This window comes from Lynx canadensis, chromosome B4 (genome assembly GCF_007474595.2).
Source record: "Lynx canadensis isolate LIC74 chromosome B4, mLynCan4.pri.v2, whole genome shotgun sequence".
Classification (NCBI taxonomy): Eukaryota; Metazoa; Chordata; class Mammalia; order Carnivora; family Felidae; genus Lynx; species Lynx canadensis.
The window spans coordinates 46,174,890-46,202,638 of NC_044309.1; the positions used below are offsets into that span (position 1 = coordinate 46,174,890).

General features: G+C 38.3%; 1 protein-coding gene across 1 annotated transcript; it reads left to right on the forward strand.

The window, feature by feature from the left end:
• Positions 1-1,037: 1,037 nt before the first annotated feature.
• Positions 1,038-27,618, forward strand: CREBL2 (cAMP responsive element binding protein like 2). The gene is made up of 4 exons (XM_030321755.1): positions 1,038-1,340; positions 20,392-20,589; positions 22,000-22,144; positions 24,500-27,618. Exons 1-4 carry the CDS (start codon positions 1,326-1,328, stop codon positions 24,502-24,504), a joined length of 363 nt encoding a protein of 120 aa, XP_030177615.1. The 5' UTR covers positions 1,038-1,325; the 3' UTR covers positions 24,505-27,618.
• Positions 27,619-27,749: the final 131 nt, after the last annotated feature.

Genomic DNA, 27,749 nt, shown 5'->3' on the forward strand with positions numbered 1-27,749 from the left:
TCTCTCTCTCACTCTGAAAATAAATAAATAAACAAACAAAAAAAGAACATTTTCTTTTCTTAAAAAAGATTTTATTTTTAAGCAATCTCTACAACCAACATGGGGCTCAAACTCAGAACCTGGTATCAAGAGTCCCATGCTCTACCAACCAAGCCAGCCAGGCACCCTTAATTTTAGAACATTGCCATCACCTCAAAAAAGAAAACCAGTGCCTATTAACAATCTCCCCCATACATGCCCCCACCTCCCTGCTGTTCCTAACCCTGGCCGGTCAACTGCTTGGTTTCCTTTACTGTACCTACTTAGACCTTCCATTAGAAATGGAATCTACAATATGTAAGCTTTCACTTAGCCTATTTTCAAGGCTCATGCACACTGCAGCATGTATCAGTCCTTCATTCCTTTTTATGGTCTTCTGGCAATCCTTTGAACATATATACCACAGTCAGTTGTCCTGTCCATTCATACAATGATGGGACATTTGGGTTGTTTCCACTTGTTCGCTGTTATGAATAATGCTTGTAGGATACAACATTGGTGTACACGTTTTCACGCAGAAGTATGTTTCCATTTGTCTGGAATTGTTGGCCATATGGTAACTCTATGTCTAATATTATGAGGAACTGCAAATTGTTTCCCAAAGCAACAATTTTTTGTTTTTGTTTTAATAAAGAACCTTGAAGGTTTCCTCGGTATCCCTAAAGAGGGCCCGCTCCCAATGCTCCTCCTTCAGGGGCGCCTCTGCAGGGCCTCAAACTCGCGCCACCTGCGCCCAGAGCTCTGGAAGTCCAAAAGAGCACACTGTTGGAAACGTAGTCTTGATCTCCTGGCTAGCCCCTCCTCCGCCGCGTTCAGAAGCAAGAGGAAAACAGACGCCTTGCTGAGGCTATGTGGACATTGTAGTTTTCTTCCTAGTCAGCCTTGCAGACGGTGCGTTAGGGAAAACTACAATCCCCAGAATGCCGCCGACTACGGCAACTGACGAGGCCATTCCGCGTGCAGTACTCCCGCCCACCCTCCCGTCCGGGCGGCTCTCCAGGGAGTCTGTAAACACACCCAGAGACTGTCATGGAGGGGGAGGAGGAGGCGGCGGCGGCAAAGGGAGGCGTTTTGGGCCGCCTCCAGGGTCCGCTCTGTCATTCCTGAACTGGTCCCTCGTCCCCGTGACTGTGGCCTCAGGGAAGCGAACTGTTAGGCGAGAGGAGGAGACAGTCAGAACCATATCCCCTTCTTCCCCCGGGGCGGGGGCCGGGCCCGGCCAGGCCGGCTGAGCCGGGAGAGGGGAGGGGGAGGGAGCGCCTGGCCAGGCCGGCCTGTCCGCCGAGATGGATGACAGTAAGGTAAGTCCTGTGGTTTGCACGCGCAGCTGCTGCCGCCGCCGCCGCCGCCGCCGCCTGCTTGTCGCTAAGTGCTAGACTCGCCGCTGAACCTCAGCTTGGTAGCCTCGCCAACACCCGGGAAACACCTGCCTTAGACATCCCTGCGCCTCCAGTTGTTACCCCCTGTACCCAGCCAGAAATTCAGGGAACAGGGGGCTGTGTTTTTCCAGAAGGGGCCTGCTCCTCTGGAAATTTTTCACTCCCCGGACAAGCCTGTTTGTCAGCTTTTCCAGGTAGCGCAAACCCTAGTCCTTGACTTGCCTAGCGAGATAAGTGAAGAAACTACCGTGTTTTCTCTTTTTGCCTTCCCCGGCCCTCTCCCACACTTTCTCCGGTGTGGAGACCTTAATTAGGGCACCCTGAACCAGCCCTATTCCCCTTGAAGGTTCCCCTTTCTTCTCTCAGGCTCCCTTACTCAATGCCCCATTCATATAATCAGTTCACTCCCCCTATGAGCTATTTTCCTGTGGTTGGTTGGAACACTCTGCGAAGCTCCTGTTGCTATTCGTCCAGAATCTAACCTCCTCTAGAAAGCCTTCTCTAGGAAAAGTAGTGAATTCCTTCTTGGTAATGTATCTTAATATTCCACTTCCATCCGTCTTTTGCCATTAAAAAAAAAAAAATCACTTATCCCTATGATTCTAGCAGGCATTATTCATAATTGGGTAATTCACATAGTTTATGTATACCCTGTCTTTCTGTCTATCCACATTAGTGTTGTCCAGTTTTATTTCATGAAGATATAGGGATGGTCAGCTCATTACTCATCAGCTTACTGATGTTCTGGCATGTTTAAGAAATTGGACTTTTTTTTTTTTTAAGGACTCAGACTGCTAGACTTTGCCAGTCTTTGAAGTAGAAGTTACTCCTCTTTGCCTTTCAGAGGTCCTACTTTCCACAGGCTCTGGCATACTGCTCGTGCTAGCTTTTTCCTTTGTTCGGGTGCTCTTGTCCCCCTCCACTTAACCAGTAACACTTTGCTGCGGTCACATTTTTGTTTCACCCATCCTTAGAATGAAAACACTTCTCGCTTCTCTGTGCTGTTTGTGTTAGTCTACATTATCGCCTCTTCCCGTTCTTGCAGAAGGCTCTGAGAAAAGTGATAAATGAAGGGAAAGCCCACTGCAGTACTCTGAAATTGAGACTCACCTAGAGAAACAGTTTGCTTGTGAAGTAGCAAACCCTAATAGGAAGTGATATTTCCAAGACAGAAAGAGGGAGTTCTGAAAGTTTTCCAGGAACATTAGAAAATGATTTTCCATAAAAGTGTTGCTAGCTTGACTGTTCAGTATTGATTTTGAAAGTAAATCTGAATACCGTATCCCTTCTCTTTTGTAGAAAATAATGTTACAGCTCTTTAAGGATGCTAAAATAACATTGTTCTTTAATTTCCTTAATTTGAGGCTCTCACAGTATATTCTACATAATTTTTAGTTTACTTTTCAGACCTTTGAAACATTTGATAACTTTCTCAAAGTCGTTGGTACTCTCAAATTAAGTCCCAAGAAAAATACATTGGATTTTGAGTTATTTGACTTGCCTATAAAATCACATAGGAGTTATTTCTAAAACTAGCAAACTGTGGTGGAGGGTATAAAATTGTATTGTTTTCCCTAAAAGAGTGAAGTTAAATTTGGGGGGTAGACTATCCATAATTTATTTCCTATAGGGTTCACAGGGAAGCAAAACAAACTCAGTTCTCATTCTTTTTAATTGATTGTTTTTATGAGAGTATTTAGAAACCAGCAGTTTCTTAAATCTTTAATGATCATGCAGAAGGAAATCCCTTCAGAGGTCTCTGGATGGATAGTGCCTCTGTAAATACACTACTTTCACTTTGAGTACATATCGTAGTTGTGGATGAGTAATATTTAAATGCCATGTACAGCAAGACTGGACCGCTCTTCCAGCAGCCAGGCAGTATGAAACAGCCCTTAAACAAGTCTTTGGCAGCTCCCAGGCCTGCCTTTCTCTGTGCTCTAGTTGTTACAGTCCTGCAAAATTGTATTTTCCTCCTAGCATATACATGTACTTACACACAAAACACATTTCCCCTCACATTATGTTTAAGTGATGGAGTCTCAGGTTCCCTTTTTTCCTGTATAAGGGAAGGTGAGAGTTGGGGCCTGGAATTGTGGTGACAGGAGGGCAGAAAGGATGACAGACTGGCCAACAGCAAGGCCAGGGGAACGGGAAGAGGATGAAGTGGGCAGGAGCTGCAGTTCTAGAGAGACAGTATTTGAATGAGCAGGTCAGGAGAAGACGATGATGATGTGAGGACCTCCCTTTAAAAAGATTCTGTATTCTGAGTTGTTTTCATCAGTGGCAACGAGTGAGTGTGCCAGGAGCTCTCCACATTCTGCCATCCAGCTTTCTGGAGTCAGAGTAGGACAGATTTGAATGGGAGTGCAGCTTTGCCTTTCAACCGACTAGCAGTGTGCCTGACACAGCATAGAGTACTTGTTAATAGTGACTGAAGGAAGTGGGGACAGAGTGTCATTAAGGAGATTGCCCTGACGTACCTGGGCTTTGTTAATCCATGTGCTCTATTGAGCTAACCACCCAGAGTATATAGACAATGGCAAATAGCAAAAAAGAAAGCAAGAGATAGATTGGGCATCTAAAAGTGGGGGCTTGGGAAAGTGTTAAGTAGCAGAGATCGAACACTGACTGAGTAGATCTCTACTAAGCTAGTTGGGAAGGAAAAATCTTGGCTAATTAACCTTTCTGAGCTTCCATTTTATTTGTTAAATGGCCAATACATTTTTCACAGGCTTTGCTGAGGATTAGAGGTACTACATTATCATAAAGCATTGAATACAGAGTCTGACATATAGTAAGCACAAAAAATGTTATCATTACCAAGGAGTGACTTCCTTGGTAGTTGACACAGTGCAGTAGGTACCTGAGATGCTCATTTTAGCAATTCTTAATTGCACGCTGTTGCATAACATTTGGAGCCATGTTTATATTTATACCTACACTACCCTTTGCTCCTAACTATGCCCCCAATGGGAAAGGGCAATGGGATGGGGCTTGAAATGAACTTAAACTCTGCATTTAACTGTCAGATTGTGAGAAAGATAGTCTCCTGAGCCCATCTGCATGTCTACTAGTAAAAAGTGCTTGTTTTTATGAAAGCTTCCTCCTGATCTGCTGCATTCAATTACAAAGAAAATTAATGTATGTTATTTTCAGAGGCTTTGATCATAGAAGGTTCTTACTTTTTATTTTACATTTGACTTCTATGTTTATTGAATGAATGACTAATATAAATTGAAATATCCTAGACTAGATATGTTCCTGCCTCAGACTAAGCTGGTAATAGACTACCATATTATATTGCCTGACAGTTTAGGGCACCAAGCTTCAGTTGAGTGACTGACAAGAGAGTGGGTCAGACACTGGCCACAATATGCTAATATGGATACTGTTCTCCTTCGTTCTTCCTGTCTACCTGTATTACACACGATTTTCTACAAATGAGTTTTCTTACACCTTCCTTACCTCTTAGGTAAGAAGACAAGGTCTTCTGTTCCGTTCAGTTCTGAGTAGTGTTGGTTCTCACAAAAATTTTAACTTGGCCAAAGAATCTCTTTGACATTCCTGGACCTGTCCTTTGGCCCCTGAAGTCCCTCCTATTGACCCTTTATCCATCTTTTGCTACAGTTGGAACCACCTTCCTTGAGCAGTGCCACAAAACTCAGACATTCTCTGCTTTTTCTTCCATCCTCTTCATCAGTGCTTTCCACGAGACTAAAACAGAAGAGCCAGCTCCTCTACTAAACAAATCTCTGACAGATTTAATGTACCTTCCTTTCCTCTCTAGGCTGCCTGTTATATTTTTTTAAGATTTAAAAAAAAATGTTTAAGTTTATTTATTTTGAGAGACAGAGGCAGAGAGAGAAAGAGTGCACGAGCAGGGGAGGGACAGAGAGGGAGAGAGAGAGAATCCCAAGCAGGCTCTGCACTGTCAGCACAGAGCCCCATGTGGGGCTCAAATTCAGGAACCATGAGATCACGACCTGAGCTGAAATCAAGAGTCGGATGCTTAAACAACTGAGCCACCCAGGCACCCCTATACTGCCTGCATATTTTAACTAAGGTACCTCAAAGATGGTTTAACCCTAAGGAGCAATTTTAATACTACAGAAACCAGCTGAAATCTAAGTTTACATATCCTTATTTAGAACAATTCACTCTCCTAAGGTTTTCAGAAAAGTCCGTTTATTCATTAATTCATTAAATATTTATTGGACACATAATATGTAAAGGCATTGTGCTAGACAGAGACACAAAAGTGATAACGTTTATAACTGTTCTTGGAAACTTACATTTCAGTGGGCTAAGCAGACATAAAGAAAAATAATTACAATATAGTGAGGTAAAAAATAAGGGCAATAGAGGTAAAGTGCTTTTGGAGCGGTAAGAGTAGATGCCTGTACTAAATAAAGCATATTGCACTGAATAAGTACTATGGTAGAAGTTAGAGCAGGAATTAAAAATTTTTCAGTAAAAGGTCAGATAGTAATTATTTGCTGGCCATGTGGTCTCTGGTGCAGTTACTCAGCTCTGCCATTTTAGCACAGAAGTAACCATAGGCAGATTTAATGACTGGGTGTGGCTGTGTTCTAATAAAACTTTATTTACCAAAACAGTCAATAGGGGGCTTTGCTTTCCATCAGGGCTGTTGTTTGCTGACTCCTAAGCTAGAGCATAAAGCATAAGTAAAGGTGTAGGCAGAGATAAGGTTGGAAAAATAATCTGGGGCCAGATCATGATATGCCTGGCAAGTTAAGCTAACACATTTTGGTCAGTATTTTTTCAAAATGTGGAATAAAGAAACACCTGCTGACCCAGGATCTTGGGAATAGGGCGTGGGAATCTGAATTTTAATTAGGCTCGCCAGTTGACTGGCTCATATGCTTGCCGAAGTTTGAAAACCAAGGCTATAGATGTTGGGGAGCCATCAAAGGATTTTAAAGCGGAGGTGACAATATCAGATTTGTGTTTTTAAAGGAAAAAATGCTAATGGCTATATGGAGAATGGATTAGGGTAAAGATGTAGGAACCAGCATAAGACTAGAGGCAGAGGGTCCGATTAGGGAAGAACATGGATTTTGGCATATAACCAAAGACCAGATCTCATTTCTACCACTTTCAAGCTGTTATGATTTTGAACAGATTATTTAATCTGTTCCAAACTGAATTTCTTCACTGGATGGATTAATAAAACTTTAATGAATTATTGTGAGAATTAAATGTAATAACAGTTGACCTTTGGGGCACCTGACTAGCTCAGTTGGTAGAGTATGTGACTCTTGATCTTGGGGCTGTGAGTTGAAGCCCCACCGTTGGGCGTAAAGCTTACTTAAAAAATGAACAGTTGACCCTTAAGCAACATAGGTTTAAACTGCCCAGATCTACTTACACGTGGATTTTTAGAAAATAAATATAGTACTGTAAATATATTTTCTCTTCCTTATGATTTTCTTAACATTTTCTTTTCTCTAGCTTTATTGTAAGATTACAATATGTAATACATATGACATACAAAATGTGTGTTAATTGACTATGTTATTGAGAAGGTTTCCAGTCAACAGTAGTCTAGTAATAGTTAAGTTTTGCAGGGTAGTGAAAGTTACAGATGGTTTTTTGACTGTTCGGAAGTTGGCACCCATCACCTTTGCATTGTTGAAGAGTCAGCTGTATATATGTGAGCCCATATCAGAAGAACTTAGTACATCACGGGTTCTCAGTAAATGCTAGTCCTTTCTGGCCCCTCATCAGTTTAGATTGCTTGTAAGAAAGGCCTGAGCTCAAGACCATATTGAGGCTATTGTAATTTGGGTTGTGGTTGATGTAGCATGCATAAAATCCTTCAAGGATGAAGGATGTGGACAGAAGAGAGAGCTAAAAAGACAGAACCCTGGACTAGAATGATCAGAAGAGGCTGAGGAACAGAACTCCGCAAAATAAAGAGGGTTAGTGATCCAGGAGAACCGGAAAAAAAAGGGGGAAGGCAGTTCTGCCATGTATCTAAGGGAAGAGAAAATTTTAAAGAGGGGACTTTAATATGAGATGCCACAAAAAAAGTCAAACAGCAAAGGGGGGGTTGGGGAGGAGTATCCGTTCTATTTGGAAAATAGGGGATTATTTATGATCCTAGCAAGAGAATTTTCCCTGGAGTGATAGGGTAGAAGCGAAAATGTAGCGGTTGAGAAAGAGGTGGGCGGGGAAGCAAAGACAGTTAGGTATAGACCCGCTCCTAGTGAGTCAGTTTGTAACAGTTTCAGGCATTGCTGAAATCTATGTAGTATTATATTTAGCTTCAAACAGGCATAGGTGTTGGGAGAGGAGAGGCAGGAGTTAACTCTCAGTTCAGAGAGGCCTACTTTATCTTCTTTCTCCTTCCGTTGACTAGAAAAACTGGCAGAAAGGTTAGCAGCAGGAAGATGTGATTAGACTTTTGTTTCTGAAGATCTGGTAAATAAAAGGCCTAACTCACAGCTGTGAAGGAAGTTACGGGAGTCTTAACACCAAATGAAAATGCAGCTACCTGTTTTTTCTTTAAAGTGGTGAAGAGCAGTAGCTGGGTACATTCCTATCTATCTTATTGTTCTTTAATCAGTTGGAGATAACTTTTCACTTTATGTTTTAAAAAGAGTGAAGTGAACCCCCTTGCTATTTTTTGTCTTTAGCTGGGGCTGTTGCTGCCACTTCATGTACATGCAATAATCCTCTTAGACTTAACAGCTTGAAACTTTTATGAGTTGCCTTAAGAATTAGAGCGTTAGGATGTAAATAAGTGCAAAAAGGGTGGTAAAATGGTTAAGAGTTCTTCATTGGTTTTTCAGATTTTATATCCCTTATGAGGGAGCTTTTTTTTTCTTTTTCTTTCTCTTTTTCTTTTTCTTTTTTTTATAGCTTCTATACGTTGGCAGTCCTGATAATGACACCAATTTAAGTCAGTTTTGAATAGTCCTAATTTTTCTTTGCATTTATTCGTTCAATTATCAGTCTTTTAATAAATGCCTCTTAAATTTAGCCTGTCTCAGGGCTGGATACAGTGGAGATTGGGAAAGCAGAAAACACAGCTTTTGTGCCCGAGCAGCTCACGTTACCTGGAGGAGATAGAACTTAAATCTGTGAGGCCACTAAAAAACAAACAAACAAAAAGCAATATAACATATAAATTCAGTGTGTTCAGTATATGTTCCAGACATTTGGAGAAGAAAAATGACATATGGGAAGACGGTGATTGTCAGGGAGAGCTTCAGAGAAAGAAGGCTAGAGCTGATCCCCTAACCAAAGAAAGCATAACATTTGCCATTCTGGATGGTAGAGAGGTGGAGGGAACATTTGGAGAAATGGTGATATTGAATAGATGGGAATGGAGGGGATGAGGCAAGGTCCTAAGGAGGCATGACTAGATATGATTCCCCTTTGGGGAATAATGAAAGAGAAGATTGCCTTGGTTAGCAGGAGCCTGGATATAGTGGGCTGACTAGTGGCCCCTGAAAAGAAATATCTGTGTCCTAATCCCTGGAGCCTGTGAATATCACCTTATATGGTAAAAGTGAATATTACCTTATGGGGTGGGGGGTGGGGGGGAGTGTGATTAAATTAATGGTTTTGAGAGGAAGAATTTATCCTGGATTATCTGTGTGGGGCCTAAATCCAATGACAGGTGTCCTCATAAGAGTAAGGCTGAGAGAGATTTGGCAGACAGATATGGAGGCGGTGTGACCACAGAGGCAGAGATTGGATTGACGTGGCCACAAATGAGGGCATGCTGATAGTTCCTAGAAGCTGGAAGAGACAAGGATGGATTCTCCCCTGTGCTCTCCAGAAGTAGTGCCATCCTTCCAGACTCTGGCCTGCAGAACAGACAGAAAGAATACATTTCTATTGCTTTCATCACCACCAAGTTTGCGGTAATTGTTAGAGCGCCACAGGAAAGTGATATACTGGATATAGTGACCTAGTAAGCAGTGCTGAGTCAGAGGTCTTCTCTTGAGCTGGAGAGTGACATGGCCAAAGGGAGTTTGTTCTTTCTGTAATGATCAGATACTGCGTTTTTACAATGAAGGAAAATACACCAACGTTATTTTAATAAACTGAAAAGAAAGGTTAATTTGGTAGCTCTTTGCAGGATGGATTAACTAGGAAGGTGGGAGTGGAAAAGGAGAGATGGTAGGGAGCCCTACTGAGAACTTATTGTGATAATCTGTGAGTAGAGCTCTGACTAATATAGGCAGTAGGAGGAGAGAAGAAGAGCTAACTCAGATTTTATAAAGGAATAGATTGGCATGACTTCAGTTGGTGGGTATGGAGAGCCACAATAGTAGAGGGAGATTTCAAGGAAGCATAAAATGAGAAAGTTTGTTAGTTAACCTCCTCACCACCACCCTCCATCAAGTGCCTAATGCCACAGTGAGCTGGAGTAAATGAAAGATATATGGCATTAATAGAGCAGTGCCTATAAAGCACCTGTCAGTTTTCGAGCCTTTGCAGGGCATGATGTGATCAAGTTAATGAGTCCTACCATGAAATCTGGAGGGGAATAGTTATGCTTATGATAGTGAGTTACCTTGTGACAAGTTGCTATGATGCAAATCAGGGGTCTTAGGTCCTAGACCCTGCTCTGACACTGAAATTCTCTGAACTAAAATGTTGCCATCTATAAAACAAAAGAGATCACTGTGCATATCTGTGTGTGGGTATGTGTGTGTATACATGTATCCTTCTACCACCATCACTCCTGTATATCCTGATATCCTGTCTTTTATTATGTTATTGCTTTTTTCATGTCTTCTGCGTCTTATGAGTCTATATACATTACAGTTTAGGACCCTATGTTCTTATATCAATATTCCTGGAGTTTCACAGAATTTGGGGATATGGCAGGTGTTCAGTAAATGGTTGTTGAATAGAGGAAATAATTTTCCCCTCTTTACCTGAAGAAGATGGCTTTTCCCTCACTGAAATGGTGTCAAATAACATGAGATAACAGGTAGAGTGCCTCACTCAAGGCCTTGTCCATGGTGAGTGCTCTCTTCCTGCATACTCCAGTTTGGCCTTGAGTTTAAGTGTTTGTTGTTAGCTCCTAAAAAGCTAGAAGTAAAATGATCCAAGAATCTTTGGAATAGGGTTTAATCTGGACACTGGAGCCTTCCTAATAAGAACCCCTGGAGAGCATGCAGCTCCTCTTTCTACAAAAGTTAAACCTGTTGACTGGGAAGCCTGTGCCATCCACACTCAGGCCTTTGCAGGCTAAGTTCTATTTTTTCTCTGTAATGGTTAAATTTAGAATTATCAGGAACTCCTTCTTGGCTAGATCCAGTCGTTGTATGTTAATTCTCAGCCTTTTGAAGCTCCAAAATTAGAACCCTTATGCTTGACCCCTCCCCTCTGTAATATTCTTTCTTCTCATAAGCTTGTGTCTCTATGCCACATTGATTCTTCCTTTTCTATTATTCTTTCCGCTTTTTAAGGTTCACGTATTTTTTTAATAACAGCTGTCTTTTTAAGATAATGCCTTTATTGAAAAATAATTCACATACCATAAAATTCATCCTTTTAAAGGGTACAATTCTATGATTTTTATTAGTACAGTTGACGCTTGAACAACATGGGTTTGAACATGTGGGCTCACTTACATGCAGATTTGTTTTTTATAAATACATTGCCATGCTATAAATGTATTTTCCTTATGATTTTCTTTTTTTTTAATTAAAAAAAAAGTTTAATGTTTATTTATTTTTTGAGAGAAAGAGAGACCGAGCATGAGTGGGGGAGGGGGAGAGAGAGAGGAAGACACAGAATCTGAAGCAGGCTCCAGGCTCTGAGCTGTCAGCACAGAGCCTGATGCGGGGCTCGAACCTATGAACCTTGAGATCGTGACCTGAGCTGAAGTCACATGCTTAACCGACTAAGCCATCTTCGTGATTTTGTTAATAATATTTTCTTTTCTTTAGCTTACTTTATTGTAATAATACAGTATACAATACATATAATATACAAAATATGTATTAACTATCTTATTAGTAAGGCTTCCAGTTATCAGTAGGCTATTAAGAGTTAGGTTTTGTGTGGAATTGTGACTGCTTGGGGATCAGTGCTCCTAACCCTTGCATTGTTCAAGGACCAACCATACATTCACAGAGTTGTGCAATGGTTACTGCTATCTTCCCAGAACATTTTCATTACCTTAAAAAGAAACCCTTGTAAACAAACTGTGGTATATCCATGTAATGTAATATTGTGTTTTTTTTTTAATTTTTTTTTAATGTTTATTTTTGAGAAGAGAGAGACAGAGCATGAGCGGGGGAGGAGAGAGAAAGAGGGAGACACAGAATCAGAAACAGGCTCCAGCCTCTGAGCTGTCAGCACAGAGCCCAACGTGGGGCTCAGACTCACAGACCGTGAGATCATGACCTGAGCCGAAGTTGGACACCCCACCGACTGAGCCACCCAGGCACCCCAGTAACGTTATTAAGCAATAAAAAGAACTGAACTATTAAACCACAAAAAGGCATGGCAGAACTTACCTGCATATTGCTAAGTGAAAGAGGCCAGTTTAAAAAGGCTGTCTACCATGTGATTCCAACTATATGACATTATGGAAAACGCAAAACTATAAAGGTAGTAAAAAGATAAATGGTTGCCAGCATTTTGGAGGAAGGAAGAAGGGGTGGGACATGGGATTTTTAGGGCAGTGAAAATATTCTGTATGATACTTTATTGCAGATACATGATATGTGCATTTGTCAAATCAAGAGAGCCATACAACACAGTGATGTAGACTATGGATTTATTAATAACATATCAACGTTAGTTCATCAGTTATAGTGAATGTACTACACTAATGCAAGATTTTTTTTTTAATTTAATGTTTATTTTTGAGAGAGGGAGTGGGGGAAGGGTGGGGGAGTACTGAGGATCTGAAGCAGGCTCTGTGCTGACAGCAGAGATCCATCCCAATGTGGGACTTGAACTCACAAACCACGAGATCATGAGCTGAGCCGAAGTTGGACACTCAACCAACTGAGCCACCCAGGCACCCCTACAAGATGTTAATAATAGGGGACGCTGGGGGATGCCTGGATGGCTGAGTCGGTTAAGCATCTGGCTTTGGCCCAGGTCATGATTTCACAGTTCATGGTTCGAGCCCCACATAGGGATCTGTGCTGACAGCTCTGAGCCTGGAGCCTGCTTCAGATTCTGTGTCTCCTTCTCTCTCTGCCCTTCCCCTGCTCATGCCCTGTCTCTGTCTGTCTCTCTGTCTCTCTCAAAAAAATAATGATAGGGGACACTGGGAGAGTGGAGAAAGAGGAGATATGTGAGAACTCTCTACTTTCTGCTTAATTTTTTGTAAACCTAAAACAGCTCTGAAAAGCAAACTATGTTAATTTAAAAAAGAACAAAAGAAACACTTTAGCAGTCGTTCCTCATTCTCTCCTCCCCTGCCCTAAGCAATTACTAATCTACTTTTTATCTCTTATCGATTTGCCTTTTGTGGACATTTTAGCTCCATGGAATCACATAGTATGAGGCCATTTGTGTTTGGTTTCTCTCACTTGGCATAATGTTTCCAGTGTTCATCTGTGTTGAACCATGTACTTCATTCCTTTTTATGTCTGAATAATGAATGTTCCATTGTATGGACACACCACATTTTGTTATACACTCATCAGTTGATGGACATTTTGGTTGTTTCCACTTTTTTAAAAGCTATCATGAAAAACGGTACTATGAACATGCATTGTACAAATTCTTATGTGGTCATATGTTTTCATCTTTTGGGGGGATATACCTAGGAGCAGAACTGCTGGGTCATATGGTAATTCTAGGTTTAATATTTTGGGGAACATGCAAATGGTTTTCCAAGGTGGCTACTATTTTATATTCCCACCAGCAATGTATAAGGGTTCCATTTCTCCACATCTCCACATGTTATTGGCTGTTTTTTATCATATAACCATTCTTGTGGGTATAAAGAGGTATCTCTTGGCCTTGATTCACATTTCCCAAATGACTAATGATGTTGAATGTTTTTCATATGTTTATTGGTCATTTATATGTCTTCTTTCGAGAAATGTCTATTCAAATACTTTGCCTACACTTTAATTGGACAGTTTATCTTTTTGTTGAATTGTAGGTGTCCTTTGTATATTCTGGATACAAATACCTTATCATACGTTATGACTTACAATTATTTTCTCCCATTCTATGTGTTGACCTTAATGGTGTTCTTTGAAGCATAAAAAAAATTTTTTTTAATGTTTATTTATTTTTGAGAGACAGCATGAGTGGGTGAGGGGCAGAGAGAGGGAGACACAGAATCTGAAGCAGGCTCCAGGCTCTGAGCTAACAGCACAGAGCCTGACGTGGGGCATGAACATGCCAACTGTGAAATCATGACCTGAACCAAAGTCAGATGCTTAACCAACTGAGCCACCCAGGTGCCCCTGAAGCACAAAATTTTTAATTTTGAAGTCCAATTTTTTTCTTTTGTTGAGTATGCTTGTGGTGTCATATCTAAGAAACTGTGGCCTAATCCAAGGTCACAAGATTTATCTCTATGTTTTCCTTTAAGAGTTATTGTGGCTCTTACATTTAGGCCTTTGTTCTATTTTGAGTTAATTTTTGTATATGGCATGTTGTAGGAGTCCAACTTAATTCTTTTTGCTTGCAGATATTCAGTTGTCCCAGCACCATTTATTGAAAAGACTGTTCTTTTCCCGTTTCTCTATTGTTGTGGCACCTTACTGAAAATCAGTTGACCATAAATCTAAGGTTTATTTCCAGATTCTCAATTCTTTTTCATTTGATATGTGTGTCTACCCTTGTGCCAGTACCACATTATCTTGATTATTGTAGCTTTCTAATAAATTTTGAAATCAGTAAGTCAAGCCCTCCACCTTTTTGTTTTTTAAAATTGTTTGGCTATTTGGGGTCCCTCTATTACCATATAATTTTTAAAATTATCTTGTCAATTTATGCAAAAAGGCAGCTGGTATTTTTTAAAGTAATCTCTACACCCACTATGGGGATCAAACTCATGACCCCAAGATCAAGAGTCAAATGTTCTACCAACTGAACCAGCCAGGCAACCCCAGCTGGGATTTTGTTGAATTTGCAGATCAATTTGGGGGAATATTGTCATCTTAACAATATTAAGTCTTTCAATCTATGAATATGGAATGTCTTTCTTTTTATTAGATCTTTAGTTTCTTATAATGATGTTTTGTGGTTTTCAGTGCATACGGTTTGCAGGGGTTTTTTTTTGTTAAATTATTGCTAAGTCATTCTATGAGGCCAATATTATAGCATGTATCAAAACCAGAGATACCATAAGAAAACTATAGACCAATATGTTCTCTGAATATAGATGCAAATACCCTCAATAAAATGCTGTTCCTTTTTTAAATGTTTATTTAGAGAGCAAGCAGGGGAGGGGCAGAGAGAGAAGGAGAGATAATCTCAAGTAGACTCCGCACTGTTTGTATAGAGCCCAACTTGACCTGGGGCTTGATCTCACAAACCGTGAGATCATGACCTGAGTCGAAATCAAGAGTCAGATGCTTAACTGACTGAGCCACTCAGGTGCTCCTAAAATGTTGTTCTAAATGGTATGTTTTTATGCTATTCTCAATGAATGTCTTTATGATTTCATTTCAGATTGTTCATTGTTCAGAGCTAATTTTTGTTTATAGATCTTGTCTCTTGCAACCTTGCTCAACTCATTTATCAGCACCAATAGTTTTTTGTGGATTCCTTAGGATTTTCTACATACAAGATCATACCATCCTCAAGTAAAAGTAGTTTTACTTTTTCCCTTCCAGTATGAATGACTTTTCTTTCTTTTTCTTGCCTAATTGCTGTGGCTAGATCCTCTAATACAATACAGTGTTGAATAGAAGTAATGAGAGAAGGCAGGGTCCTTGTCTTTTTCCTGATCTTTGGGGGGAAAGCTTTCAATATTTTACCTTTAAGTGTGATATTAGCTGTGGGTGTTTCATAGATACCCTCTATCAGGTTGAAGAAGTTCCCTTTATTCAGTTTGTTGAGTGGTTTTGGTTTTTTTTTTTTTTTTTTTTATCATATGAGGGTGTTAGATTTTGTCAGGTGCTTTTTCTGAGTCTTTTGAGAAGAAAATGTAACTTTGGCCCTTTCTTTCTTTTGAGATGATCTATTATTACAGTATTTGATTTTTGGGTTGTTACACCTACCTTTATTCCTGTGATAAGTTGCACATAGCTATGGTGTAAATCCTCTTTATATGTTGTTAGATTCAATCTGCTAGCATTTTGTTGAGGATATTTGCATCTATATTCAGAAAACATATTGGTCTGTAGTTTTCTTATGATATCTTTGGTTTTGGTATCAAGCTAATAATGGCTTCATAGAATGAATTGGGACATGTTGTTTTCTCTTCTGTTTTTTGGAAGAGTTTATACAAACTTAGTGTTAATTCTTTAAATGTTTAGTAGAATTCACCAGTGAAGTGACTTGGACTTTTCTTTGTGGGAATTTGTTGTTGTTGTTGTTACTAATTCAATCTCTTTATTTGTTATAGGTCTATTCAGATTTTCTATTTTATCTTGAGTCAGTTTTGCTACTTTGTGTCTTTCTAGAAATTTGTCCATTTCTTCTAGGTTATCTTGTTTTTGGCATATAATTTTTCATAGTATCTCATGTAACCATTTCTATTTCTGTAAAGTTGATAGGGATGATGTCTCTTTCAGTCTTTTTTTTTTTTTTTTAACCCAGTCTTTTTATTTTTAAGTTTATTTATTTTGAGAGAAAGAGTATAAGCACAAGCAGCAGAGGGGAGGAGAAAGGGCGAGAGAAAGAATCCCAAGCAAGCTCCACACTAACAGCACGGAGCCCAACACAGGGCTTGAATCCCACGACCCCAAGATCATGACCCGAGCCGAAATCGAGTCGGATGCCTGAGCCACCCAGGTGCCCCTCATCTTGACTTTAGTATTTTGAATGTTTTCTCTTGGCCAGTCTAGCCAAAGGTTTGTTGATTTTGTTGATTTTTTTTGAAACTTTTGGTTTCATTGATTTTCTCTATTGTTTTACCAACCTCTATTTTATTTATGTCTGCTTTGATACTTGTTATTTCCTTCCATCAGCTTGCTTGGGATTTAATTTGTTCTTCATTTTCGAGTTTCTTAAGGTGGAAAATTAGGTTATTGATTTCAAATCTTCTTTTTAGTTTAAGCATTTACAGCTCCCTCTGAGCACTGCTTTAGCTGCATCTCATAAAGTTTTGGTATGTTGTGTTTTCTTTTCATTTCAAAGTAGTTTTCTAATTTCCCTTGTGATCTCTTCTTTGACCCATTAGTTACTTAGGAATGTCTTTTGTCTTTTTATCTGCCATATTTATTAGATAGTTATTGCTGTGTACTAAGAATTATATGACAGTCCCTGGTGCTTACTTTCTAAAAATCAGAACATCCAGTTTTAGCTTGTCTCAATGGAGAAAGTGTTTATAAAAAAACAGGTAGTTAACAGAAAAGTAGGACCTTCACTCTTACTTGCTTATAATAAACAGACTTGAACATTTTAAACATAATAATGAAGACAGATGTGGTATTGCAAAAGCCCTAGTGAAATCTAGCATCTCTACTATTTTACCTTTGTGTAATAAATTCTCTGGAGAGTAAGGAAAAAATCAATGGCTGGCAAGTTTCTTTATATGAGAGCTAGGGAGACAGACTTTCTGAGTGTTTCCCTTGGGGCTTCCTATTTCCAGCTCACAAATGTGTTTGGGGGAGGAAAAAGAAGTAAAATGGGTAATGGATAAAGAGGTTCCACTGTTTTAAAGACAGCTATTTATATTTTCATGTGGCTCTATGTCAATAGAAATAAGACTAGAATAGAAAAAGCTAAATCTTATATTATTTTCATAGTTTTCTTTGGAGTTTGTGTTGGTGCATAAAAATCAGTACTTTTACTTAGCAACATTAATGTGCTTCCTCACAGAAGAGATAGGAGAGCAAAGGGACAATATGGTTGTCACTGAGTTTGTGAAAATTTAATGAAAATTGGTAAGAATGATTTTTGGCCAGAGATATTTAAGGAATTTGTGAGACTGATTTCAGTTTTAGTTTCTGGTTCCTTTCACTAACTTCTCCTAAGCTTCCCCTAATCATTATGGCTTATGAATATATGCAGTTCAGTTGTTAAGGCAAGTAGTCTACTAACCCACATTTGTATAATACCTTTTTCTTTACCTGGTGCTTTTATACTTAAGACTTACAGTAATCCTGCAGCGTACCTCTCTTGAAAACTGGTATACTAATCAGATTTTAGCTGACACCAAAAGCTAAAAATTCAGTCTACCATTGAGGAAAAATTAAACATATGGTTTTAACGTAATTTTATAGGAGGTGACATAAAATACAGGAACCCTGGATTCATTTACTCTGCTTTCTAATTTAAAAAAAGGTAGTGAAATAATTTTACTATCATGAAAACTAAACAAAAGGATATAACTTTTGTTTGATTTTTATGACCGTGCTCAGTTTGTTTCAAAAATCATTGAAGTCTCTTAAGTACACTGTGTCCTCTTGCTGGCTTCTCAAAGGCAGCCTTTCCTGAATTAATTAAAAACAGCAATATTCGAGGTATTAGATTACAGTGTTGTATGATTGACGATTCACTTTACTACATAAAGAATAGATATGATTATCATTTATGTCTCTGTAGACTCGAGTTTATGCTGTAAATATATTGCTTTTTAAAAACTGTAGCAATAGCAAATATACTTTGTTTTAATGTAGGATGATTTCAAAATATTTTATTAAAATTGTGCAGTTTCCTGAGGTGTATATTATTATGTTGGAATAAAAACATGGTGTATAATATAAAAAGCTTAAAAGATCTGTTTTTGAAAAGTTGAAACTAATTTGGGAATACTGAAGCAGCTAGCTTTACAAGAGTGGTGGAAAAGAAAGTTTTTTCCCCAGAGTCTTAGAGAATTCAGTCTCATTTCAGAGCTGCCTTATAAAATGCTTGATGCAGTGGTTGGCCATCGTGTTATATGACACAGGGTCCAGTCAATGTGGTTCATTCATATTTACAGTTTGGCTTTCAACCTAACCATTATACTTAGTAATGATCTGATCTTTATAGGGTATTGGGCATTGTTCATGTGTGATATTAATAGTGATTGCAACAAACAAGCAAATGAGAGTTTTTATACCCACATGAATATTGAGTTTGAGTTTTGTTACTGGGAATGCTTCTACTTTTTTTTTTTTTAAGAGTTTTTTTATTTTTCTTAAGTTCATTTATTTTGAGAGAGAGAGAGAGAGAGAGAGAGAGAGAAAACGAGCAGGGGAGGGGCAAAGAGAGGGAGACAGAATCCGAAGCAGGTTCTAGGCTCCATGCTGTCAGCACAGAGCCCAACGCAGGGCTTGAACTCATGAACTGTGAGATCATGACCCAAACCGAAGTCAGATGCTTAACCAACTGAGCCACCCAGGCGCCCCTACTTTATTTCAATGATTTGTCAGTATTTGAGTTTTGCATCTTCTCTTTTATAATTGCCTTTAAAGCCTCAGCAGTATTCCTTTCAGAATACTGAAGTTATGTCATTTTTATTTTCTGAGGGTAGTTTTCAGAAAGAACTAGACATAATTCAGAATTTTGTCAGATAAAGTAGATAATCTGAGGCCGACTCGACTGTATTGTAGCTTGTAAGAAATTAGCTCTAAAAGCACTTTCCCAAAAAGCTTGTTCTTTGGAATAAATGTAACCCCTTTCAAGGTAATTGCTTTAAAGAAAATTTATTTGATGTACAAGTTCAGGTTCGTGTATTTAAAAAATCATCACATTTACCTCATAGTTACATCTTGTGTAAGAACTTGGGGAGGTTCCAAAGCTAAACAATGAAGAAGATTAAATTACTTTGCTAGTCACCAAAAAATTGTGCCTGTGCAGGTAAATGAATAGAGATATTGAAAAGATGTCTTATGACCAGTGGGAGCAAGTTGAAATCTCCTGAGACAGTCTAAGGTTATAATTATAGGCTTCTAAAATCAGGAGAGAATTATCCTGAAGATGTCAGGGACTTCTGTGTGTTCCTTTGGGCTCATCAATGTTGAAGAGGGAATTCATAGCCAAATTTCTTAGGATACATTTATATATATATATATATATATATATATATATATATATATATATATATAATTTATATATATATACGCACACACAATTTTTGTACAAATTTTATGTTTTTTTCTAACTATAAACATTTAGAAATAATAAAAAATATAGACGAGAGAAAGCTGTCAAAGAAATCCTCATTGAATTTTTAATAAACATCCTTTCTTCTATGTGTTTTATAAGGTTGAGATTACACTGAACTTAAAATTTTTAAATCTTTTTTTTTAATGTTTATTTATTTTTGAGAGAGAGAGCGTGAATGGGGGAGGAGCAGGGAGAGAGAGAGAGAGAGAGAGAGAGAGAGAACCTGAAGCAGGCTCCAGGCTCTGAGCTGTCAGCACAGAGCCTGACGTGGGGCTCGAACTCTCAAACTGTGAGATCATGACCCAAGCCGAAGTCAGATGCTTAACCGACTGAGCCATCCAGGCACCCCTATAATTTTAAATATTGATTTTTCTACCTATTATTTTCACAAGTCAGAAATTCTTTGTGAACACAATATTCAGTGGCCATCTTTTAGATTGTAGCATCTAGCCATACATGGTTCATAAAATTTACTGTTAAATGACTTAAAGTTTATCATTGAAGAAATAATGAAAACTTACAGAATTTCTTCTCTCACACTCATAGTATTAGAAGTATCAGAAAGAAAACAATAACATGAAGCAAAGACTCATGAGGCATGTCATGGGATTATGCTTTCTTAGTTTCATAGGCTTCATTTATTATTTGTAAATGTTTTCCTTGCTAATGTGCAGCCATAGTCACTTTCCTAGAAACAGAACTGAGAGAAAAAAACCATTTCTTCTCTCTCTTGGCGAAGGTGGTTGGAGGTAAAGTTAAGAAGCCCGGCAAACGTGGTCGGAAGCCAGCCAAAATTGACTTGAAGGCAAAACTTGAGAGGAGCCGGCAGAGTGCAAGAGAATGCCGGGCCAGGAAAAAACTAAGATACCAGTATTTGGAAGAGTTGGTATCCAGTCGGGAAAGAGCCATATGTGCCCTCAGAGAGGAACTGGAAATGGTAAGAAAGTCTGCCAGTAAACACCTGAAAAAATCAACCTAAGCTTAGTAGTCAAAGAAATATATATTAAAATATGAAGGTACCAATTTTCACGTATGTGTTTGACAAATATGGGAAAGAGTATTAGTCTGTTAGCCAAGACGTAAGCAAGGAAGCAGTTTTGCATAGTAGCTTGTGGGAGCAGAATGTGACTATTTCACTGAGGGATTGTTTTTGAAGGAAAAAAATGGAAAATAACACAAATGTACAATAATAGGGGATTAGTTAAATTATACTGCATTCATAAATTGGACTACTTTGCAGGCAGTAAAAATCACAATGCACATGTATATTTACTAATGTAGAAAGGCATTTACAATATATTGCTAAGTGGAAAAAGCAATATAACAATATGTAACAATATGCATAGTATATATACCATTTGTGTTTCAGCATATTGATTTATTTATTTGTCATGTTTTGGTCATTTATTCATCCAGACTTTGGGTGGTGGCTGTAGAAATGTAAAAGAGAATAGAAATCTCACTATAAGCTCAGGGGAGGAGGTGACAGGTTGGAGACGAAAGAGAATACTACTATGATCATCACAAAACTAGGACCTCAGCATTTTAAATGGTAAGAAAATAAGGTTGGGGTCTGAAGAGAGTCCAGATAAACACTATTGAATAGATTTAAAAATACATATATTGAATTTGACTCCTGCTGCAAGTTATTTCTTACCTTCTGCAGTGGAAGCTACTTGAGGGCATGATCTTTGAACTGACTGATCTTTGTATACGTCAAAGTCCATACTACACAGTCTGGCAGAAAGCAGATGTTTAGTGAATGTTTATGAAAGAGAAGGGAAATTATAAAATTATTTATTTTAGGAGTAGAAATGATAATGTGACAGCAAAAAGAGATGAATTCTAATTAGTGGCACACTGGGAAGAGAGAATCTTTTAACCAGAGGAGCCTTCTTTTTTTTTTTAAGTTTATTTACTTTGAGAGCAAGAGAGTGTAAGCAGCAGAGGGGCAGAGAGAGCAGAATTCCAAGGCTTCACACACAGCACAGAGCCCAATGCAGGGCTTAAACCCACAAAACAGCCAGATCATGACTTGAGCCGAAATCAAGAGTTGGATGCTCAACCGACTGAGCCACTCAGGCACCTCCCCAGAAGGGCCTTCTTAATCTGAGCACTACCCACAGTTTATCACTAGAAGATTCAGCAGCAGTTTCCTACCCTCTTCTGAAAGATGGCAGGCCTCATACATGTCCTAGGTTATAAACAGGAAATACAGTGGAGGGATAGGATTCCCACCAGCCAGTGTGACCTCTAGTTATGGGAGTTTTTCTGTCTGGGATTTCCACCCCTGGTTCCTGAACTCTGACTAGTAAAATTTTACTTAAATATATTTTACATATTTCAGTACAAGCAGTGGTGCATGGCAATGGACCAAGGAAAAATCCCTTCTGAAATAAAGGCCCTACTCACTGGAGAAGAGCAGAACAAATCTCAGCAGAACTCAAGCAGGCACATGAAAGCTGGGAAGACAGATGCTAATAGCAATTCCTGTGAGTACCATGAGTGGGAGAGTTTATATTTAGAGGAGCGTTTTAAGGTAGGGTTTCCATTGACCACTTTCCTTATGTCATTAAATAAAATGTTGATGTCACTTGTAATATACTAATAAGCAAGTGAAATGGTGTTAGATTCTAAATATTGAGATGAATTTTACATGGGCTCGATGAACAGCAACTGAAAAATGTATGGAAAATTTTTAAAGTAAACTTAGTCCATAAATGGGAGTATACATTCTAGTTATTGTTCATAAGAATTTTATTTGTATTTTGATTTACAGCCTAAAGAATCCTTTCACTTATATTTATCTTATGTTTTTCCTCCAATAATTGTGTTAAGGAATTACACTTTTTATTTTGTAGATGAAGAAATAGCAGAGGGGTTGGTTAAGACGCCCAGGGTCACACAGCTATAATGGGAAGAACCTGTCTTCACCTAGTCCAGGCTGTATCTAGTACAGGAGCCCATCATTGCAGGGTTTTTTTTTTCATTATGGTGAAATTCATATGAAATTCATAAAATTAACCATTTTAAAGTAATAATTCAGAGGCATTTAGTACAATCAGTGTTGTACAACCACCACTTCTATCTAGTTACAAAACATTTTATCACCCCAGAAGAAAACCCTGAACTCATTAGGTAGTTACTTGTTCTTACTCCCTCCCTCCAGCCCTTGGCAACTTGTCTCTATGGATTTACCTATTTTGGATAGTTCATACAAATGGAAACGTACAATATGTGACTTTTTGTGTCTGGCTGTTTTCACCTAGTATATTTTCAAGGTTCATCCACACTGTAGCATATATTAGTACTTTATTCCATGTTATGGCTGTATAATGTTCTGCTAGGTATGTGTACCACAATTTATTTGTTCATTCATCTGTTGATGCTTGTTTCTCCCGAACAGTATGATATGAAACATGAGTGTACAAGTATGTGTTTGAGTACTTGTTTTCAATTCTTTTGGTTATATACCTAGAAGTGGAATTGCTGAGTCTTCTGGTAATTTTATATTTAACTTTTAAGGGAACCACAAATTGTTCTCCACAGTGGCTGATATGTTTTGCGTTCCCACCAGCAGCATATGAAGCTTCCCATTTCTGTACATCTTGCTAACTCTTTTTATTTTCCCTTATTTAAAAAAAATTTATTTTTAAGCAATCTCTACACCCAAATGGGGCTTGAACTCACAACCCCGAGATCAAAAGTCGCATGCTCCACTGACTGAGCCAGCTAGGTGCCCTTCTATTTTTAAAAACTATAGCCTTCCATCCTAGGATGTGAAGTAGTATCTGATTGTGGTTTTGATTGGCATTTCCCTAAAGACTAATGATGTTGAGCATCTCTTCATATGCTTGTTGGCCATTTGTATATCTTCTTTGAAGGAATGTCTAAGTCCCTTGCCCAAGTTTTAATTGAGTTGTTTTTCATTTTGTTGTTGAGTTGTAGGAGTTTATATTTTTCCCGGATTCTAGACCTTATCCCATTCTATAGGTTGTTTTTTTCAAATTCTTTTTTTTTTTTTTTTTTAAGTTTATTTATGTTGAGAGAGAGAATCCCAAGCAGGCTCTGCACTGTCAGCACAGAGCCTGATGCAGGGCTCACTCTCACAAACCATGAGATCATGACCTGAGCCAAAATTAAAAGTCAGACGCTTAACTGACTGAGCCACCCAGGCGCCCCTTCTCACATTCTTGATAGTGTCCTTTGGTGCACAAAACATTTAAATTTTGATGAAGTCCAGTTTATCTATTTTTTCTTTTGTTGTTCATGCTTTGGGTGTCATATGTTAACAATCCATTGTCAAATCCAAGGTCATGAAGAACCTTACCCCTATGTTTTCTTCTAAGAGTTTTATGGTTTTAGCTCTTATATTTTAGGTCACTGATCCATTTTGAGTTAATTTTTCTATATGGTATGAGTTAGAGGTCCAACTTAATTCTTTTGCATGTGAATATCCAATTGTTCCAGGACCATTTGTTGAAGACACTGTAAAGACTTTATAATGAAGATGTCATGGATTGGTTTCTTTATCATTGTGATTGCTTTGGGAGCACTTGAAACAGTTATAAGAAAATGCTGTAAATTTTTTATCTTTTAAAATATTTTTGTAAAAGCGAACGGTTTGGTTTTTGATAGCTTTTATTACATAAGGTAACATTTGTTTTAATCTAAATTGAATTAATGAAAAAAAGCCAAATCAGCTCAATTTTCTTGCAATCTGTATTTTTAAAAAGCCTTTCTGTAGATCCTAAACAAACAAAAAATTTATACATTTTAAAACAGATTAAACAAACTTCATTGACTTACAAACATTCTTACATTGGTAACTATGATTTATTTTTTAGGGTGAAGATTATATAAAATGATGAGTAGCTGATTGAAGCCAATATTCTGATTCCTATGGAGGATGAATGGGCAAGATTGTACTTCTTGGCTCCATTTACTACCTACTGCTCAGTAGTCATCTCTGTAAATCTGCAGTTTCTACCAAAATGTGTGATCATAGATCCCAAAGGATTTTGCTTTAACTTTCAACACTTAGAAAATTTATAAACATTCAGACCTGTTCTGGTTGGTATTGCCACCGGTGGCAGTTAACATGTTGTAATGCTTGAAAACACAGGAGTAGAGAGAAGTGGGTGAAGATTGTATTTTTGCACCTTAACTCCACATTGCTTTATTGGTTAATTTATATTCTTTCCATGTATTTCATGTCATTGTATGTGTATGTATGTTTAGGTGTCACCTTCTTTTATGTTTTTGACTGCCCTACAAAGAGAAACCAAATGGGCTGATTATTAAGTTCTCAGCCTTAATGGACCTAATCTTATTTGTTTATATTTACTTGAGTAATGTTTATTTTCTGCATGAACCATGATTTCTCCTGTGAGCCATTCCAGCATAAGCTGTGAATATGTATTAACAAATATATACAGTTCTATTTTTATAATCCATAATGATATGCCTGTTTTGAATAATGTACGTGTTCACAAAATCCATCAGGAAAGCCCTCAAGACAGCCTCTATTTAAAACTTTCGTTGCTGTCTTCTCGAACTATATTTATAAAAGTTTGCTAGGGCCTAATCCATACTTGGAGAATAATTAGTCAAATTTTCTTTTTAAGCAAGAAGTAACCCTTTAGGCATTTCATCAGCATACACCATCTTGACAACTTAGAGAATGTATGTATGTATGTGTTTCTATTGTATGTCTATATATGTATGTGGGGAGGGTAGGAGTGAATGTTCACACACATTTCCTTGTGTAGTCAACTAACTCGGACACTTTTTCTAAAGAAAATAGGATGAAATTAGCTGCTGAGATCGAGTTTCTGCCTCAAGAGATCTGGAACAAAATGAGGGAGAAATTGCTAGTAGATCTAATGGCTGTAGGCATAACCAGAACACTTAGTTTCTCCCCTGACATGAGCTTTGTGATGAATGTGTTCTGAGCCAGGAAGAAACACACTGTGGGTGTGCCTCTGGTTCGGCCCTGACCGTGTCTACACTCTGGAATGAAGCACTGAGCTAGAGTTGTCACAGCACCACGGCCAGATGGCCTGGTGGGAGCACAGAACGGCAGAGTAGTTCTTTTCAGCTCCGGTTACAGCTACATTGACCTTCTTCCTGACTACCCAACAGAGCAATGGCTGAGGAATCAAGCTCATAATATTTTACATGCAAATAGACTAGGTATCTTTCAGTTTCCCCAGTGAGACACCTTATCACTCTTTCTTCTCTGTCCCATAGTTAAATCAGGAATTGTGTTCTCTGTTGCTGCTAAATTATAATTGTTCTTTGCTCTACCGAGGCAAATATTTGGCTTCTACACAGTATGTTTTGTTACGAAATGGCAGTTTAAGAGGAGGCATCATACTCCAGACTGAGGTGGAACAAGAGATGGACCACATAGTTTCAGATTACAAGGTACTCTCCCCTCTTCTCTTAGGCCATGTTTCAATAAAGTGCTTCCCCTTAGCCTACGTTCCTGAAGATCTCTTGTGTGTAGGTTGCAAACTCAGATCTAGTCTAGTCCTGTGTGACTACTGATATACCACTAGCCCAACCTGTTGGGTCTCTCTGTGTTTTGGAGGACTGGGGGTTTAAGAGTATTTAATGTCTTTCTAGGATCACAAATATAGATAGATTGAGGATAGTTAATATCCAGACCTTCAGAGTTTAAGTGTTTTAAATATAGTGTTCAGATTGTAATGGGTATGGTTTTGCCATCTGGTCTACTCAAATGTATATTTTTATTTTGCAAAACAACCCAAGATTTACTACGTGTTGCTTTTTGTTCAGTACCTTTTGAATTCCCCAGAAGAGTTGTTTTCAAAGCAAACATTCCAAAATGAATGTGGCTCTTCAATGGAATGTCTCCATTGTGCTTGAAGTATTTCTTCTCTGGTTGTAATTTTAAAGTACAGGGTCATTTGAGCTACCCTCTGTCCCCACCCCCAGTATCTTTACAAGAGCAGTGACTTTGTCCTCAGGTAGAGGATGTGTAATTTTGGATGAAAGTAAATTACAACTTATATAAAGTTTATTCCTAAACCTATCTTTTTGGTATTTTAAAGTAGATCATACCAAGACAAAGTTTCTTGGTCTTAAAAAGGAATGTTTTGATTGCTTTGGGTGTTGTGCTGGCTGCACGCTTTGGCCACTTGAAGCATGTTAATAAATGTCACTGATTAAAACAGCTGGAGCATTTCTTTTCCCATTCCAGTTAGGAAGCAGCAATACTGAAATCCTAGCATCTCTCACTTTCTGTAATGACAACATACAGGCTAAGAGAGAACAGAAGAGGGGGAGAGAATCACTGAGCTCGGTCCCTCTGGATCAGCGCTGTTCTTTTTGCTCCCTGAGTAAAAAGAGTAATGTTGTTGTTGTTGTTCCCAAAGAAAGGAAGGTAAGGGGAAAGTATATATTTGTGTATTTAGACCAGTCATATTCTGTCATTAACTTAGCACGGACCTGCCATATATTAGAGCAACTGAATATAAGATGGAATAAGTTTGGCCAGGTCACGTTTTAGGAGATAGTTGATGTTCTTAAATTTTTTTTTCTATTTCGTCTAAAACCTGTCTGTTGTATCTAAATCAGAATCTGTCTTACTGCAGCAAATTCATATCACTGTTTTTCAGCTACTTGACAGTATTTATCAGCATCACCATTTAGCATTTTATTTCATCATCTTTGAATTATGATAGAGTTGATTTGGCTCATTACAAAAAGCATAGGTTTAAACTGGATTTACTTTTAGTTCAAACAAAGGCAAAGAAATTTAAAACATCAATGCTATATTTCACAAGAAATCAGTTGCATATTATCAATTACATATTTAGTTTTGAAAGAGAGGAAGATTATTAATCCATGTGGTATTGGGGGGCATTGAGGGTATTTTCTTTCTCTGAAGAGCATTGTACAATTATATTTTTATGAAAAATAAAATATCTTCACCAGAGAAATCTCAAGTGGTCTGTTTCGCAATACTGAAATATGTTTGTGTGAGCACAGAACAGTAAAAAGAGTGAGATTTAGGCAGAAGCACTGGTCTTGGATTCATTTTTCGAGTCACCTTGAATTCTTTGATCT